Genomic DNA, 18,666 nt, shown 5'->3' with positions numbered 1-18,666 from the left:
TCCACACTTGCCCGTGGTCTGCCCCAACGGCCAGTGTTTATGAATGAGTTCAGGGGAGAGAGCTTAATATAGGGAAAATAAGGATGTGGCTCCAATTGCCAAGATTATGACCTTTTCTTAAAGGGTTGGGGGTTCTGATCCTACCCAGAAGCTGCCATACCTGGAGACTGGACTCACAAAAACAATCACACAGGTAGCTCCTCCCACATTCCCTTTCTTTCTCTCATAAAGAAACGCTCTCCGACTCACAGTCATATACTCTCACACATACACGGTTGCCCACATATTCATACAAGCAGGCTTGCGCTCACACATGCGCATACACACATTAACGGTCACACACTGTGTTGCTCATAAGCACATACTTTCCCGCAAAGACAGCTGTGTTCACACTTGTGCAGTCAGTCACAGGCACTCCTATGCTCTCATATACTTATATTCTCCCAGGCGCGTGTGCGCCCACACCCCGTGCGCACACAGACACACCTGTATGTATCTTATCCACAGAGAGCAGTTAGTGCTTCTCTCTAGCTGGTCCCATCCACCAATGAAAACCAGCTGGCCTTGTCCCATTAGTAGCTAAAAAGTGTGTTGTTGACCTGGAACTTGAGGTACAAACTGGTATAGTCCCTTCCCACTTGAGCCTCCGTTTAGCCTCTATATCATGAAAGATTTAGGCATAGTATGTCCAAGGTCCCTCTGACTCTCATGTCATGGAAGATCTCATGGACATGGTATTGTCAGTGCTGGCCACTGCAGAGCTGCAGAGATTCTTCTAAAGCTTCTTCACCCTCAGGGTCCCTCCTACCCCTCCACAGTGATGGCATCTCTTAAAAACAACCACAGACCCTGCCCTGCCTTAAAGTGACTGACCCCGCCTTGCCTTCCTGTGGGTGAAGTGTGATTTTCTGGTTTGCGTCTTATCTTTCTGCCTTCCTTCTTAGCTAATGAGGGGCTCAGGTGTCAGCTGCCCTGAAGGGATTCCGCTAAAGACTAGGGCCTATAAAACCTGGACAGCTTTCAAGACCTATTCTAGTTTCAAGAACAACACTTCAAAAAGCTCTCATGTGTGTGTCAAAACTGTCATATAGAGGAGAGTTTTTGCAGCACAGTGTCTAGGCCTGAGCGATGTAAAGAGCTAGCATTCCACAGAGGTACCCAGGCAGCAGGTGGTTCTAGCCCTAAAACAAACATTTAATGCTTTTATGAAATTTTTAAAATTTATTTTATTCTTATTTTATGCAATTGGTGTTTTGCCTGCATGTATTTCTATGTGAGAGGGTCAGATCTTGGAATTGCAGACAGTTATTTTTGAACCCAGTTCCTCTGGAAGAGCAGTCAGTGCCCTTAACCACTGAACCATCTCTCCAGCACCTATAACATAGCATTTGTATAAAAACTATATAGCATTCATACAGAATATGTTAAAATGTTTTATGATCCAAAAATATTCCTGTCAAATTCATGGGATTGACTTCCCTTGAGGAGAGAGCTGGGGGTAAGAGGTTGGGGAGAATGTGGGTGGGGATTCAACTCTGCTATGTTTTATTTCTGAAAACAACATGTCAGCATATTAACAATTGTCAAATACTTCATGGAGTGCTTGATTTTTTTACTTTTAACTTTAAGATTTATTTTCTGAGCTAGCTGATGGTGGTACATACCTACGATCCCAGCACATGGGAGGCAGAGACAGGCAGATCTGAGTTGGAGGCCAGCTTGGGATACAGTGTGAGTTCTAGGGCAGCCAGGGATACACAGAGAAATCCTGTTTCAAAAAACAAAAACAAAAACAAAACAAACAACAAAAGGTGAATTAATTTCCTGTGAATGGTGAATGAGTATTTTGTGTGTGTGTGTGTGTGTGTGTGTGTGTGTGTGTGCATGCTTTGTGTATCCCTGGTGCTCTTGGGGGTCAGAAGAAGGTATTGGATGTATTTAGGAATCTCCAGGAACAGGAGTTACAGACTGCTGGAACCACAATGTGGGCTCTGGGAACTGAATCAAGTCCTCTGCAAGAATAAAAAGTGCTCTAAGCCTCTCCAACCCTTGAGTTAATTTTGTAAGTGTTTTAACTTTTAAAAAATTGTATTAGAATAGGAATGAAACACAAGAATAAAGGTGGCATAGTGGATTGCCAGGCACAGGACCAGCCAATTCGAGACAGTACCCTGAGTGCTGTTGCCCTGAGTAGAGGGCTTCGCAGTCCAGTGACCCCCATCCGCTCTTTATTTTCTCGAGACAAGGCCTAGCTGTGTGACCCAGGCTGGTCTCCTCTTTCTTTTGCCTCTGTCTCCTAAGGAGTACACCACCATGCCCGGCCTGGGGGGTTTCTATAGAAGTCCATCTCAAACACGCCCACATCTTAAGAAGTAAGGCCGCTGGGGCTGAAGTTGTGAGGGATCTGAGGTCATGCTGCCTGTTTTCTTTGCTCTTCACCCTATTCTTGCTCCTGTCTCCCATCTTTCCAGTCCCCAGAGGGAAGGAGAAAAGTCAGGTCTATAATCCAAGGCCAGACTTTCTCCCCAAAGTTTGGGGAAGGAGTGAAGGAGGGCAGTGGGACGGAAAGAACCAAGTGGGCAGCCAGAGCCCGCTCGCTGGTCTGTAGCTTGGCCAGTGACTTCTCTTGCTGTGTTGGGGAGATGGGAGGGTGCACACACACGGTGCCCAGAACCCTGCCCTTAGGCCGATGTGTGTTATGGGTTAGGGTCAACTGTTTTCCTCCATGGGAAGGAGACCCTGGGTTCGCAGTTCAGACTGACTCCTTCCAACGCCATACCTTGCCTTCCACTTTGTGGAAGGGGGATAAACAGGAATGTACCGCATCGACTTGAGTCAGCCCTGACTTCCTTTGGAGAGGAGAGTGCAGAACAGGAACGGAGAAGGAGCTGCGCATCGACTTGAGTCAGCCCTGACTTCCTTTGGAGAGGAGAGTGCAGAACAGGAACGGAGAAGGAGCTGCGGAGGCACCTCATCCCTGTTCCCACCTAAGTGTCAACAGTGAGGGCTGTAGACATCCATTTCCTGTGCTGGTGCAGTGAGGCCCAGTGCAGGCTGGAGGAGGGCTGAATGCTGGTGCTGCTGTGGGAGAGGACTAGGCTGGTCCTGAGTCCCCGGGGGGAGGGGCTCTGGGAAGAGAGAAGTGAGGCAGCTTTGGCTTCCTGTTGTCTTTGGAGCTGCTGCTAACACGAACTCATCTGTGAAGCTCCCTTTAAAAAAGGTTTATTATTTATACAGTATTCTGCCTGCAGGCCAGAAAAGGGCAGCAGATCTTATTACAGGTGGTTGTGAGCCACAGTGTGGTTGCTGGGACTTGAACTCAGGATCTTCAGAAGAGCAGCCAGTGCTCTTAAGCTCTGAGTCATCTCTCCAGCCCTCAGTGAAGTTCCTCAGAGCTCATGCAGCCTCGGCTACCCTACCACACTGAGTGGCTTCTTCCTTCTTCTTTTCCGTTTCCTGAATCTCTTCAGATCTGAGTGGCCCTCTGCTTTTCCTCGTGGCCTGTGAAGGTTTGTTTCCTGGGCATTGGAAAGTGTCCCTTTGCCCTGTTCTGGCAAAGGAAAGAGACATCAAGTCTGGTGGGGTGACGTAGACTAAGGCTGAATTACAACCAAGTGTGCTGGACAGCTCTCCAGGTTGCTGCAGCGTAATCTTGAACCTTGCCGCTCCCTGAGCGCTCCCTGAACGTGAGGAACTGAGGGTGGTGCACGGAATGTGTGCGCAGAGGGGCAGGACTGTTCTTGGGAGCAGAGGTGGCCGTCCTTGGGGCGCCCTCTTCTTTACTGCCACAGTTCTTTGTCTTCTTCCAATTCCGAACACGCAGCACAAAACTTGTGCCCGGGGAAGCACCCAGGCTGCCACTCAGAGCCTGTGGGACCTTCCTGGTATTTATACATAAAGGAAATGCAGGCGTGACTGCTGGCTCCATTCCTTGTTTTCTCCTTTAATTTCTCTCTCAGTCCTAGAGACTCACCTTGGTCATTGGGACAGGAACTTTGGTTCCCCGAGTCAACATCCCCAACAGAATGTGGAAGTGTGGCTCCGTGTTTATCTAACGGATGGTGACATGCAGATCTAAGTTCAGGCCCTGCCGCTCAGAGGTGAGCCTTGGACTTGTCAGTGCCAGCCAGGCTGTTGTGAGGATCCTCCTGAGCACTAGAATTACAGGCGGGTCGCCAGGCCTGCCCTATATTTGCACAGGTTCCGGGAACCTGGATTGCAGGCCTCCAGCTTGCATGGCAGGCACTTATCCACAGGGCCGGCTCCCCAGCCCTGACCCTGCCACCTGAAGGGACCCGGAAGCAGAGAACTCTGGATGAAGCTAGAACTCGCTGTAGTCCCCTTGCTTTATTCATGACCCTGTGTCTGCCTGTTAGATCTTGCTTTCAAAAGGTCCCACAGCTTCCCAAAACAGTGCCGCCATAACCTTGTAGCAAGCCATTAGCCTGCCTGGTACTGCCTGACCGGTACTGTGGTTGCGGTTGTGGGTCATCTGTCACTGGCTTGTAGAGGCGTGCTCTCACAGGCTTCTGTTTATCCTGGACATTCCTGTAGAGGTACATGTCCTGTGCCAAGCTTCACACTGCACTCTGTGAGCATTCTTCATCTTTCTATTGTCCCACTTTAAGGGAGGGAATTTCAGCCAGGCTTGGTGGTTCTCCTGTAATCTCAGCACGTGGGAAAGTAAGGCAAGAGGATGGACTTGAGCTTGAGGTCAGCCTGGGCTGTCTAGTATCAAACCAGCCGGAGCTGCATAAGAATACCCTAAAAACAATACAAATATTTCTGCTTTGCAATAAAAGAAACAATCAGAGAAGCCGGTTCTCATACGGAAAGTTTTCTCAGCCAGAGCCATGCCATGTACAATTCTCACAAATGTTCACTTGGTGCAGGAGATAAGAAGCCACCTGCCCAAGAGGTGTGATGGGGCCAGCAAGATGGCTCGCTGGGGAAAGGCACTTGCCACCAAGCCTGAGGGCTCAAGTTTCCTCCCAAGACTTCACGTGGTAGAAGACAGAACCTCCTCTAAGGTGACCCAATGTGCAGAATTCAGGAGAGCCTTTTGTCCCGTAGGTGGATAGCATCAGGCTGTTTGTCCGCTGGGACTGGAGGTCTGAACTGAATTAGAGATGAGGAAAGGAAAAAACGACACTTGGCCAATGTCAACACTAAGGTTAGCAGAGAAACCCTTTGCTCCTAGGAAGGCCAAAGCACATCATTTTAGAAAATGTGATATAGACAGGAAAGATTGGATAGGGATGAGGAATGCTGGCAGGGGTCCCACCGAAACTGAAATAAAAGATGCCAATGATAATGCCTACCACTTGCTAGGTACCTGCTATCACTGTGCACTCAGGAAATGTCACAGGCCCTTTGCACACAGTGGGGCTTTACAGATGGTGCCTGGTGATTCCTCCAGGCCAGACTGACTGTTTCTCTGAGCATAAGAGGTCACCAATTTAGTAAAACACTTTCCACAGTAAACTTACATGTCCTAAGCTTGCACAGTGAGGTTTGATCCCGTGGAGCTTCCATGAGTGCAATTTGGAGTGTATTTGTTCTGAGCTTAGCTTCTTCAGACTTCAGGTAGGGCAAGTCCGGACCCATGCCAGGATCCTTAGCCTGAAGCCTCGTTCACCGGGGCGCACACTGCTTCCATGAGCCACTTGGGACTTCTGAGGCCTCTTCAGGATCCATGTCCTAATTTAGAGCAGATAGAGGAACACAGGTCTGTTCTCCATTGCTGCCTGAGGGAGCTGGTAGTCGCTTTCCCCTGGGTCCTTATGTCTTCTCTTGGAGAAACACTTCTTCCCCCTGTATAGATAGCGCCACACTATTTGCAGGAAATGTGTGGTTTTACCTACTCCTGAATGTGTGTGTGTGTGTGTGTGTGTGTGTGTGTGTAGCACTGTGTTTCGCTGTCCAGTTATTACTATTTGAGGCACTGATTACAGAGAGACTCCTATTACTTTTTAAAATATTTTAAACTATCTGTTTAAATTAGTGTGCAAAGCTAGGGTGAGGTTGTTAAACAGTTTACTTCCCAAATTATGGCTAGCAGGGGCCTAACTGAGGATCCAAAACCAAGTTGATCATGTCTTTTTCGGAGTTCAAGGACACAATTGTCCCTTTCCTCCCTTGCGCCCTCTCCCAGCAAGGCTTTGTTCCCACCACTTCATCAAAAGCACTCTTGTCAGGGACTAATTCTCATTTGCAAACTTACAAGCAGCATCTGGGTGAACCAGTTTCCTTCCTCACAGTTGGAGTTTTCTTGATTTTCTGCTGCTGTCTCCCACCTTCCTGCCTCCTGAGCTTGCTCTCTGAACCCGCCACTGTAGCTCCTCCATCAGCTGGAGACACACTCACATCTTCTGCCTGTGGATCTGTGGCTCCAGTGCCTCCCTCACTGCCTGGAGCCTACTCCATCAAGCCTGGGTGCCCAACAGGGTTTGCAAACTTACAGTCTTAAACCAAACTTCTGCTCTTCAGCTCAGCTCACATGCAGTTGCTCAGCTTGTGGTCTTCCTTGTTTCAATGAGCGACAGATCCCTGCATCAGGTCGCTCCATGAAAACACTAACATTAAAAAATTAATGCTTGGTGTTTTTTATCTGCAATTTTCTCTTTATTTATTTGTGTATGTGTTCTCGCTCATGTGCATGGACACACACACATGCACACACACACACACACACACACACACACACACACACACATGCTAGGGATAGCACCCAGGTCCTTGTACATGCCCTACTGTTAATGGAATTTTGAATAAAAGCCTGGACTCTGGCAGTCCCAATAACGCTAGCTCTGCCATCATCCGTCCGCAGTATACCAATTAAAGAGATGACAAGCACTAGTGAAAAATCATGTGGACATGCTGGGAGGAGGAAGAGATGAAGAGTGATGTCGCTCCTTTCCTAAGGCTATCTTCAGAGTGACTGACTGGACCTTTGGCTAGAGGGCTAGGGCTATACACAATGAAGTAGTCCTGGTGAGGGTGTAGTCCTGACCCTCGTGGGTGAAGTGTCTCCTGCAGTGCGCTCCAATAAGATGAGCCTCCCTGCTCCCAGGACTCCCAGGGAAATTTTAATTATTGGGGTCCTCTGTTTCAGCGTCTCTAGAGTAGCATCTCTGTTGCCAGGCAGTCACTTTATCAATGAGCTACACCAACCAGCCCCCAGAGCCCCAGAATCCTTGACTGCTCTTTCTCTCACTTCTTTACCAGATCCTTCAGTAAATCCTCTCAGACCATCTTGAAAGTACATCTAGAACAGTCCCCGCTTCTTCAGCCCAACTGAAGTCACTCAGACAGCCGAGCCCCTCAGCAGCCCCTCTACCCAGCTGCCACAGCGACCCTCCTCAGAACACAAGGTGAACTTGTCCCTTGCTTAGATCGCTGGCACTCCTTTCTGTCTCAGTCAAGCTAACATCCCTGAGGCTGTCCAAGCTCCCTGTGCCATGGCACCTGGCTGCAGGCTTTCTGTCTGCTGCAGCTTCTCCAGCCTACCCTGGCAACCCAATGGCTCTCCCGTGAGGACACTATCTAAGCTGGACCCAAGGAGCAAGCTCTGCCTTACACACTCAGGCCTTTTGTACTTGTAGCTTCTTGAAGCTTTGTCCCTCCCAGGTTCCCATGGCCTGCTTCTCAGCTTCTGGAGATCTGACATTATTGTTGACATCATTGCTGTGACAGAAGGCCATAAACAGGATAATTTGTAAAGAATATGGGCATTTCCAGCTCACCTTTCTGAAGCCTAAGAAGTTCAAGAACGGTAGAGCGTCCACATCTAGTCAAGTCCTTCTTGTTGTAGAGGGGTGCTCTTTGTGGTCCTCCCCCAAGGGGGCCACTGTACAGGCAGCACATTTTCAGGTAGAGCAAGTACCCAATTGACTCTTTTTCTTGCTCCTGCTCTTCCTCCTTTTCCTCCATCTCCCCCTTTCTCCTTTTCTAATAAGACAGGTTCCTACTATGATGTAGCTTAGGCATTTTTGGTCTTTAATTTGCCGTGAGGCTAGCCCTGAACTCTCCATTCTCCTGCCTCTACCCTCCAAGTGTTGGGATATTAGGTATGTGCTATCACACCTAGCTTCTCTTTGTCTTCAGAGCTAATGATGTCATCAGGCCCCTGCATCTCATCTAATCCTATTGAGTTCAAATCACATTCCCAAATATCACAAGCATATGACATCAAGCTTCTAATAAATACATACTGAGGGCTACAGCTAACCCAGCACTCCCTGGGTATACGGAACTCTCCTGCCCCAGCAAGCCCGCTACATAAGCATCCTGCCTTCTTAGCATAGTGTTTAGCACAATACTTGAATGGGTCTGGTAGATTGGGTATGGGCTTTCTTCCATCCATATGGCACTACATATGGGTCCCACAATTCTGTACAATCCTTCACTTTCCAGTGTATGCCCAAGGCATAGGATGGCGCCTCACCCTGCCATCAGAATGACAGACTCAGAGATGAGGCAGAGCCAGCATTTGGTGTACACTTCTCTACCATCCAGGTTTCGTGATAGGAATAACACTCCTGAAATCATCATGACAGTGCTCTGCCGAGATCTTGACCTCTCTGTGTCTCTTTCCAGGCCCATGGCTCTCCCAGGCTGTGAGGAGGTTTTGCTCTGACCACAGTCCCCGGCTGCTGCTCCAGTCTCTCCAGTCCCCTGTTCTACCCCAAGGCCCTTGGCTCTGCGTCACCATGGGCAGTGTCAGCAGCCTTATCTCAGGCCACAGTTTCCACAGCAAGCACTGCCGTGCATCACAGTACAAGCTGCGCAAATCCTCGCACCTCAAGAAGCTCAATCGCTACTCGGATGGGCTGCTGAGGTTCGGCTTCTCCCAGGACTCAGGGCGTGGCAAGTCCAGCTCCAAAATGGGAAAGAGCGAAGACTTCTTCTATATCAAAGTCAGCCAGAAGGCCCGAGGCTCCCACCGCCCAGACTACACAGCCCTGTCCAGTGGGGATATGGGGGCCCAGGCCGGGGTAGATTTTGACCCAGCCACCCCACCGAAGCTTATGCCCTTCTCCAATCAGCTGGAAATGGTGAGTGAGGGTCTTTGACAAAGGAGTTTGAGGAGAAAAGGGGAGGGGATTTGGGACATGAGAAGTGTAGATGAATACTCCGATGCCCAAGCATTTAGATCTCCCAGAAGCCAGATCAACAGTGGTAGGAGTGGAAGTGTTCAGCCTCGCTGCAGAAATCAAGTCTATCCCCTAACCAGAAATCGTAGGTTTTCCCTGCAGCAAAGGGCACAGGGGCAATTCAAACATTTCTGAACTTTGTTGGGACTTGACCTGCGTGGTTCAGGTAGGCCAAATGGCAGCAAGTTCACAGGCCGGGGAAGACAGGCTGTTACCCCCGGAAGGGTGGACAGGAAGATGAGGGTGCTCTCTTAGGGACATTAAGGAGTTAGCATTCTCACCTGCATCTCTGCCCTGCCTGCGGTTTGGTTTCTGTCACTGCTGGCTAGAGAAGGGCCCTCGGATTTCGTTCTCATCAAATGAGCAAGGATGCCCACAGAGAGTATTCAGAAATCCAGCTCCTCCAACAGTTCAGGCTCTCGCAAGCCTCACTAGTGCACACTGGCAACAGGTCACCTCTCCTGTGCCCATGTCCCCTCTGTGTCAGAGTCCATGGCTCTAAAGCACAGTTAAACACCGCTGACCTAGAATGCTTGTGAACAGGGGTGCCAGAGATTTCAGGGTTGTTTTCTTTCAGTTACCTACAATGATATATCTAAGCGCAGCAATCATTTATGTTTTGTGTATACTTGACACAAAATTTATGCACAAAACAAGATCTCCTAATGTGTGAATTTTTCTTGTCTGGACTCAAACTGTTGTAGATTCTGGAGCATTTCAGATCTGAGATTTAGGACCTGGAATGCTCCAGAATAAGAAAGATGGCTGTGTTTTCACAAAGTTTTCTCAGCAAAGGCCTTGTTTCCCTTGAATACTGAGGAAACTGCAAGCTTCAGAAAGGATTGCTATACCACATGGTCTTCCAGCCTGGACTGGAGGGAGTGGGTGGTTTACAGTCCCTTGCTAGGCCCAATGAAAGAGGCAGAGGGGAAGGAAGTGATGAGCTCACGCAGCCCATTGTCCTTACGAACCGTACCTTAGTCCTCATCCAACCTCTCTAGAGAGCTGAGACCAGGTGACAGCGCTGTTAGGATAGTCAGTGCCTGCGCCATCAGTGAAGACATTCTTAGGTTCAGAGGGAGTGTCAGTGAGTGTGAGTGTGTGGCTAATGACAAGGTGGGCGGTGGCCTCATGAGGGTGGCACATGTACGCTCACACACATACTGAGCAAAGGTGAGTTGAGTGTGGCAGGGACACTCAGGTCTGTGCCGACCTTTGCTTCCCCAGAGTTCAGACAAGGGAGCAGTGAGGCCCACTGCCTTCAAGCCTGTGCTGCCACGGTCAGGAGCCATCCTCCACTCTTCGCCTGAGAGCAGCAGCCACCAGCTTCACCCCATGGCTCCCGATAAGCCCAAGGAGCAGGAGCTGAAGCCAGGCCTGTGCTCGGGGGCACTGTCTGACTCAGGCCGGAACTCCATGTCCAGCCTGCCCACCCATAGCACTACCAGCAGCTACCAGCTGGATCCCCTGGTCACCCCCGTGGGGCCGACGAGCCGGTTCGGGGGCTCAGCACACAACATCACACAAGGCATCGTCCTTCAGGACAGCAACATGATGAGCCTGAAGGCTCTGTCCTTCTCCGATGGGGGCAGCAAGCTGGCTCACGCCGGCAAGGCAGACAAGGGCTCCTCGTGTGTGCGCTCCCCGCTCTCCACGGATGAGTGCGCCATCCAGGAGCTGGAGCAGAAGCTGCTGCAGAGGGAGAGTGCGCTGCAGAAGCTGCAGCGCAGTTTCGATGAGAAGGAGTTTGCGTCTGGCCAGGCGTTCGAGGAGCGGCCGCGGCGCAGCAGGGACGAGCTGGAGTGCCCGGAACCTAAGAGCAAGCTGAAGCCAGCCTCCCAGAAGAGCCAGCGGGCGCAGCAGGTGCTGCAGCTCCAGGTGCTGCAGCTGCAGCAGGAGAAACGGCAGCTGCGGCAGGAGCTGGAGAGCCTAATGAAGGAGCAGGACCTGCTGGAGACCAAGCTGAGGTCCTATGAGCGGGAGAAGACCAGCTTCGCCCCTGCACTGGAGGAGACCCAGTGGGAGGTAAGACCCACAGTCCTGCCAGGGCGGGCGTTGCTGACAGCCGCCCTATCAGTGCGGGCGGAGCAGCATCCACACTGAGTGCTCAGGCCAATGCTGCTCAAGAGCCAGCTTTCTGACCAGGAAGGGATTCCCGAGTGAGCTAGCATGGGGGACGCTCTTACGTTGTCGCTCTTTCCATCACTGTATGTCCTTATCGCCCCAGTCACTGAACTTAGTAGCCTGGTCTTTGGTGGGAAAGCCAGAACACAGACAAGGAGGCCAGCCAGGCCACCCGAGGGCTGAGTCCTCCTGTGTGTGTCTGGTCTGAGGGCCCGAAAGAAGGGATGGGTCTGTGTGGCGCTTTGGAGGAGAAGGCCCTAACTACCGCCATTGGTGGTGGGTCTCAATGATGGCATTGCTCCTTCTTGCTGAGGTGTAAGTGGAAATTCTACTTGATAGCTGAGATTTAAACACAGGCAGACAAATGCAGGATCACTTACACTTTGGGGAGTTCCCTTCGTTGTTGTTAACCAACCATAGCAAAGCTGTGTGCCAGTTTCCTCCATTACAGACCGAAATACTGGAACATGCCTGCTTCACAGTGCGGTTATGAGGATTAGACGGAAACCATGGCACTTTCTAAATTCTCTAAATCAAATGGGTTTATAACAGTATTTCTGTCACGATTTATTACTTACTTTTTATTGTTTTGCTAAGAATCCTGACTAGCCAAGGTAGGAACAAGATGCAATGTCCAGCTTAGGTTTTGCTATTTTGTTTGGTTTGGTTTTGTTTGGGGTTTAAACCGAGGGCCTCACACCTGCTAGGAAAGCACTCCATCCCTGATGTGTTTCCTCAGTCCTTCAGTCATCTGGAAGGAATCATGTGAGCCTGGCCTTGCTGGAGAGCAGTCAGGGCCCCGCGTGTACCCTGCTAGTAGGATAGCGGCTTTTTCTCCCAGCAACACCTGTGGCCTGGCAGGAAGTAGGGTGTGTGCACTCCAGAGAACTGTGTAAGGAAGGACAGCAGTTGTTCTGTCTGGATGGATTAGCATCCTCCTGCAGGGGGTGGTCGACCCTCAGCTGACTGCCTGGCGCTTCCTGCCTCACGGCGAAGGAACAGGTAGTTACAGGCAGGATGAAGAAAGAGACCCTTGGTGCACGATAAGCAGCAAGTATTGGCCTCTGTCGTCCATCCTTATGGTCCAGTCTGGAGCTAAGGTGGACATTGCTGTGACCTTGTTTCCACCTCTGCTGGTCAGGATTCTTAGCAAAACAGTAAAAAGGCAAGTAATAATAATGACAGAAATATTGTCATATAAACCCATTTAATTTACAGAGAATTTAGAAAGTGCTATATTTTTACATTGAATCCTTATAGCTCTAAGAATGTGGACCAAAAGTTCAAATTTTTAATATTTATTGCAAGGGGGGAGGGCATGAACCTGCTGAAGCCCAAATGTAGAATTTCATGTGGGTTTCAAGGATGGAACTCAGCTCGTCAGGGTTGGAGACAAATGTGTTACTCCTGTGAGCCCTTTCATCCTCACCATCCCAAGAGGTCACTGGTTTGTTTGTTTTGTTGTTGTTGTTGTTTTGTTTTTGAGATAGGCATTCTCTGTGTAGCCTTGGCTATCCTAGACTCACTTTGTAGACCAGGCTGGCTTCAAACTCCCAGAGATCCACCTGCCTCTGCCTCCCTGAGTGCTGGGATGACAGGCGTGCACCGCCAGAGTTCACATCTGTAATTGCTTGTTGCCTGCAGGCTGCCGTGTGCCGGCTTCACCCGGTGCATAAGTGACGCAATCTGGCTTTACAGCCTGTGCGTTAATGTGACTGTCCTAACCCTCCATCAAACGAGTGTAGGCTTGGGGTGTTACTCAGGGTTTTTTGTTTTTTTTTTTTTTTTTTTTTTGGTGGGGGGTCATCATAACAAAATGCACAGATATGCAATTTACAAAGAGGAAAGGTTTATTCTGGCTCACAGTATTGGAGGTTTCACTTCATGATCAGTGGGCCAACAGACCCTGCTGCTTTGGGCCTGTGAAGAAGTGGTGTATCGTGGTGGGAACATGTTCCCATGCCATTATCGCCTTATGGACAAGAAGCAAAGGAGAGAACAAAGCAGCGTCCAGGATCCCACAATCCCCTTCAGGGGCCAGTGACCTAACCATCTTCCACTAGCCCTTACTTCTTAGAAGCTCCACTCCCTCACAGTGTTACCACACTGGAAAACTTTACCATGTGGGCTTTGGGAGACATTCAAGGTCTGGACTCGGCCTTGTCAGAAAATTCTGGGCTCTGGCTGTGCATGGAGTTGAGGCTATGTGTTCTCTGCATCGGTCAGTCTTTCATTGGCAGCAAAGGGGGAGCTTTACCGGGAGAGGGAAAGAGGAAATATGGGGTGTTGGCCTCTAGTTTTGTTCCAAGAGTCGATTTTGTTTGTTTGTTTGTGGTAGGGATCAAATGCACTTTTTAAAATATTTTTTGTTAAATTTAATTAAAAAAAAAACTTTTTCTTCCTGCTTTCTTTGTTTTTTTAATCAGAGGTGTGGGGTGGGATAGGAGACAGGCTTGGTATGTTTAGACTGGTGTGTACCACCACTCCAAACCATATCACGACCCCAAGTAATACTTATGGACCCCAAAGAGCCAAGACCCCAGAGACAAAGTGACCTGACACCATGTGCTCTTGGCCCAGCTTTGATAGCCAATGGGGTGCTGGAATGGCAGAGAAGCCAAGATGGAGATGAGGGAGGCAGTTGGAAATGCGTGCAAGTAAAGCAGGCTGTCTGCAGCACAAGGACTGTGTTCGAGGCACGCTGTCAGGAGCAGGCTGAACCCTTTCGGAAGCAGAAAGATATCATCTTGGTGCGGGTTATGCCAACCACCTCTGGTACTGTGTCTCACCCTTTCTCACCCCACCCTTGGCAGGTGTGCCAGAAGTCGGGTGAGATCTCTCTTCTGAAGCAACAGCTCAAAGAGTCCCAGATAGAGGTAAACACCAAGGCCAGCGAGATCCTCAGTCTGAAAGCGCAGCTGAAGGACACCCGGGGCAAGCTGGAGGGAATGGAGTTGAAGACACAGGACTTGGAGAGTGCCCTGCGCGCCAAGGGGCTGGGGCTGGAGGTCTGTGAGAACGAACTGCAGCGCAAGAAGAGCGAGGCGGAGCTGCTGAGGGAGAAGGTGAACCTCTTAGAGCAGGAGCTGCTGGAGCTTCGGGCCCAGGCTGCCCTGCATCGAGATGTTGTGTCCCTGGGGCCCCCAGGGGTTGGGCCCACTTTCTCAGAGGACATCCCCGCTCTGCAGCGGGAGCTGGAGCGGCTGCGCGCTGAGCTGAAGGAAGAGAGGCAAGGCCACGACCAGATGTCCTCAGGCTTCCAGCACGAGCGGCTGGTGTGGAAAGAAGAGAAGGAGAAAGTGATCCAGTACCAAAAGCAGCTGCAACAGAGCTACCTGGCCATGTACCAGCGCAACCAGCGTCTAGAGAAGGCCCTGCAGCAGCTGGCCCGTGGGGACGGTGCTGGGGAGCCCTTTGAGATTGACCTGGCCGGGGCTGACATCCCCTATGAGGACATCATAGCCACTGAGATCTGAGGGGCTGCCTGGGGGATGGAGGGCTGGGGACTGGACCCCAGAAGCATGGAGGGCGGAGCCTATTCAGAGGCATTTTAAGCCCCCCTGGGAGAAGCCACCTCTTGGGCCCAGGCTCAGGAGTCCCCAGTGGTGGGAGGGGTCACCACATAGCCTTTCCTCCCCTCTTGCCTTTTTCAGCCTAATGAACCCTGCTGCTTATTAGAGCTTCGTCTCTGAACCCCAAGCTCTTCTAGAGATGTGTTCAGGGAGCTTTCTGTGCTGGTTGAGGCTCCCCTCAACTTTGGCCTTGTTCATAGTGAGAAAGGCACTCCACCAGGGAAGGGAGTAACTGCCATACAGGCCAAACGCCACCCAAGGACAGAACCATCTTCCCTGTCATCCCTAAATCCCTGTCATCCCCTGGGCATATTAGGATGCTTTGGGGATAGAAAGAAGCCATGAGTAACCGAAAGCCTTGGGCACTGTCTTCATTGCAGCCTGGACTTCTCTGTCTGTGGAGGTTGGAGGGCTTGGGTTGCCACAGAGTTCAGCAAGTCATTTGAGGAAGGCGTGGAGGGACAGTCCAGCATTACAGAGCCTTCACAGGTCTTAAGAGGTCCGAGTGGGGTGTGAAGAGAGAGAACCAAGGCAGACTGCGGAGTCAAGGAGTCAAGTCTGAGATGAGCTGCAGAGCCCTGTTGACCCCAGTGGTCACTTTTTAAAGCCATAGTCATTGGGGTCCCGGGTGGGGTGCAGGGAAATGCTATGAAGCATAGATCCAGGGGAGCCTCCTCATTGGTCCAGCGGAGGCAAAAGCAGGGGCTTCCCTGAATAGTTCAGTTAGCCAGCAGCCAATCCCAAAGGATTTTCTTTCCTGAACATCAGGCTCTTGCTTGGATCCATGATAGCCCATCTGCATAGTCAGTGCGCAAGGGAGCTGGACAGTAGCCTCCCTTGCCTGTAGCCAAGTAAGCAGCATTGCTTCCCCTCCAGCACCTTCAGCATTCTGTTGTGAGTGTGCATAGGTTGGGAAGGTGCAGCAGAGGGCTGAAGTCCCTGCAGGGGAGAGGCAGGGTGCGCCCAGAGCCTTCTGAGTATCCCAGACCGCCCACTATCCTCCCTCTAGGCGGAACCCGGAGGGTGAAGAATCAGCATAGAGAGCAGCATGTGAACCCATGGCAGCCTGAAGATACCCAGAGCTAGGGGCAGGGGCAGGTACAGTTGCCTCATTCAAGGAATTATTTTTTTTCTTGCCTTCCCCCTTCCATTCTGTATTTCCCAAAGCAAGCCAGATCAAGCAGGCAGCCAGGCTGCTCCATATTCTATTTTTGGCTGTTACCACAGCTGTTGTTGGTAGGATACCCAGCCCTTGCTGAATTCCTGAGCCATGTGCTTGCCTGGTGGCTGGAATCCAGGGTTTAGGAGATGTGAGTGAGGGTCTGGGTGCTTGGCAGTCCAGGAACCAACCCGAGTTGAGTTCGACCTCCCTAATGCTCGCCCTGGGACCCAGCCCTAGTGACCTTGTCTTTCCTAGTGACCTTGTCCTCCCTTGCTAGTGTCTGCAGGCTAGGAGCCTCCCTGCTGATGGCACTGCTTCCCATTCCTGGGGTTCCGCCGGGCCTCTCCTACTACTGACTTTCAGTGACACACTGTTCTCTGTTCTACCACAGCCAGCGGTCACATGCTCAATTTAAATCTGGAATCTACAGGCCAAAGATGACAACCCCCACTTGCAGGGTCATGCCCTCCACTGAGCACAGGTCACAGCCCAGTTAAACAAGTTCATGGCCCTCAGTCTTTCGTTTTCTACCAGTCCGTGCCTTGTTCGAGTTGTTCTTCCCACCCAGACTGTCCAAAAGAGGGAGAGCAAGACGGGTTAGCTTCCCTTCCCCAGATTGGAGGACTCCATCTTCTGAAAGAACAGCCAGGAGCCCAGTGCTGTGCCATGGAGTTCTTGCCAGGAAGAAGCGGGTGCCATGCCTGGGGCACAAAGCTTGCACTCTGGATCCTTATGGGGTGCCCTCTACACACAGGGGTTCTTTCTGCTCAAGTTGACAGTGGCCCTGCCTCAGTTTATCTTTGAGACCTGTGCCTGGGACTTGTCCAACAATCAAGATGGCAGATGCTCTCTAGAAACTGCTACCATCCCCAGAACCCAAGGTAGTTTCAAGATGCAACCGTGCTGTAACCTAGTAACCTTGCCTTCGCGTGGGCTTTCTTTTCTTCTCAGTGCTGAAGCCTTCTATCTTGTGGTCCGTGCCCATGTCAGAAGGCTCAGGTTCAGCAGTGACTGAGCAGGGACACGGGTGTGACAAGTAGCCCTCCACGCTTCGTCTCTCAGAGCCATACTGTCCTCCAGGGGTTTGGAAATGTTGCTGCTTGCTGAGGAGGAGCACCAGCTAGCACAGGGAGGGTCTCGCAGTGCCCTGGCCCCCACGGGCCCTCTCCTTGCTCGGCTCTGTCTTGCTCAGTTCTCTAGGTGAGCTTGAACTTTAGCAGGGGGACGTCTGTGGGTCTTGCTGATCCTCTTGTGTCTGGCCCCAGCCTGGGTTGTGTCTCAGGTGAGAGAGATGTTGAAAGGAAAGCCAGGCTGGGCCAGCGATTTCTCCAGCTCTTCTCAGCTGCCACACAGCAGGCCTCAGCACCCCTAACTGGAGCCTGTTTTCCCCTTTTGACCCCTCCGGAGCCCTTGGCAGAGGCTGGCTTCAGATGGGCTGGCATTTAGAAGACTATGTACATAGTTGTTTTTTCTCTTCCTTGTTTCTGGTTTGCTATGCTCTTGATGGCTTCATTTTGTTTTATTTTTGAAGTTCTATGTTGGCTCTGTAAACTATTTCTGGTAATTTTATGTTTTTATTTATGAATAAAGAATGCCATTTCTCATGTCTTCACAGTTCCTTTTGTCTCTTTGAGCTAATCTCTGCTCCTCTGCTATGATGTGGCTGGCAACTCATGGTGGCCTCTCCTTTTGGAAATAGAAAAGCAGCGTCTCTTCGTGCCTGCCGTGGTCCACGCTAAGAGGCCTTGAGGGAGGCAGCTCCATGACCTGGGGCACCGTGCCCTTACAAGTCTGGTGATCTTATTTGTGACATGGGTCTTGGGCTGACCCAGAGGGAGGAGGGAAGGGACCAGGGGACAGTGGCTTCAAAAGCATGCCCCTTCCCAAACCCAGCCTCTGAGCCCCCCGATCCACCAGCTGCTCTCCTCATAGCCAGTCTTTGGCCCACTGCATATGGCTTTTTAGCAAGGGACTAGAGTAACTATTGTTGCCACGCCTCCAGGCCCCTCGGTGGAAGGCTGTCACCACAACTACCATCTGTCCTGCCTGCCTGCTTCACCTTGAGGGGCATTCTCTGTTTTGGGTTCAGATCTTAAGCCCCAAAGGTAGCCACTATGGTAACAGACAAAGAATTAACACACACAGAATTAAAGGCCCATGGACATAAAACTGCCTCTGGGACGGGAAGGTCAGTAGAGGCTGATGTTAGGGAAGGTGGCCAGGTCTTCTTCCTAGCTGCAGCTAGGCTTGTGCTATTCATAATAGCCCTACCCAAACAGGACACCCTGGATGCTTGGCCCCTCCTCTCCCCTCGCAGGTAGGCCCAGGGGAGTCAGGCAGGAGAGCCATGCTGCCAACTTTAGCATAAGCTCAGAAGTCTTGGCAGCTTCCACTTTAACATTCTTGGGAGCCCTGAGCTGCAAGGTCAGAAGGTTCTCATTCTGCCAGTGCAAGAAAGTCACTTATCCCAGCAAGCCAGCTAGGACCACCCAGGACCCAGCCAAAGCCACATGCAGCAGGGATTTCTTTAGAGACCCTGCCAGCATCCTGATCCCCAGAACCATGACACTTCAAAAAAAAATTTTTTTTAAAGATTTATTTCTTCTCATACACAGAGGCAACGCTCTGCCAAGGCTGCTCCACTGTAGGTGGG

General features: G+C 50.9%; 1 protein-coding gene across 4 annotated transcripts in view; it reads left to right on the top strand.

Moving 5' to 3' along the window:
- Nucleotides 1–17,621, top strand: part of Lzts1 (leucine zipper tumor suppressor 1) — a 59,560-nt gene extending 41,939 nt beyond the window's left edge. For 2 of the 4 annotated variants that reach the window (XM_021652139.2, XM_060381895.1), the window contains exons 2-4: nt 8,599–9,056; nt 10,383–11,180; nt 14,093–17,621. In XM_021652139.2, the coding sequence (XP_021507814.1) occupies nt 8,712–9,056; nt 10,383–11,180; nt 14,093–14,755 (1,806 nt within the window). In that variant the 5' untranslated portion in view covers nt 8,599–8,711 and the 3' untranslated portion in view covers nt 14,756–17,621. Of the gene's footprint in view, nt 1–3,959; nt 4,101–7,219; nt 7,374–8,598; nt 9,057–10,382; nt 11,181–14,092 lie in introns of those variants that run through there. The other 2 variants (XM_060381894.1, XM_060381896.1) reach the window with 2 other exon arrangements.
- Nucleotides 17,622–18,666: the final 1,045 nt, after the last annotated feature.

This window comes from Meriones unguiculatus, chromosome 4, assembly GCF_030254825.1.
Source record: "Meriones unguiculatus strain TT.TT164.6M chromosome 4, Bangor_MerUng_6.1, whole genome shotgun sequence".
In the NCBI taxonomy this organism is placed as follows: Eukaryota; Metazoa; Chordata; class Mammalia; order Rodentia; family Muridae; genus Meriones; species Meriones unguiculatus.
This window is presented reverse-complemented; position numbering and strand designations above follow the sequence as displayed.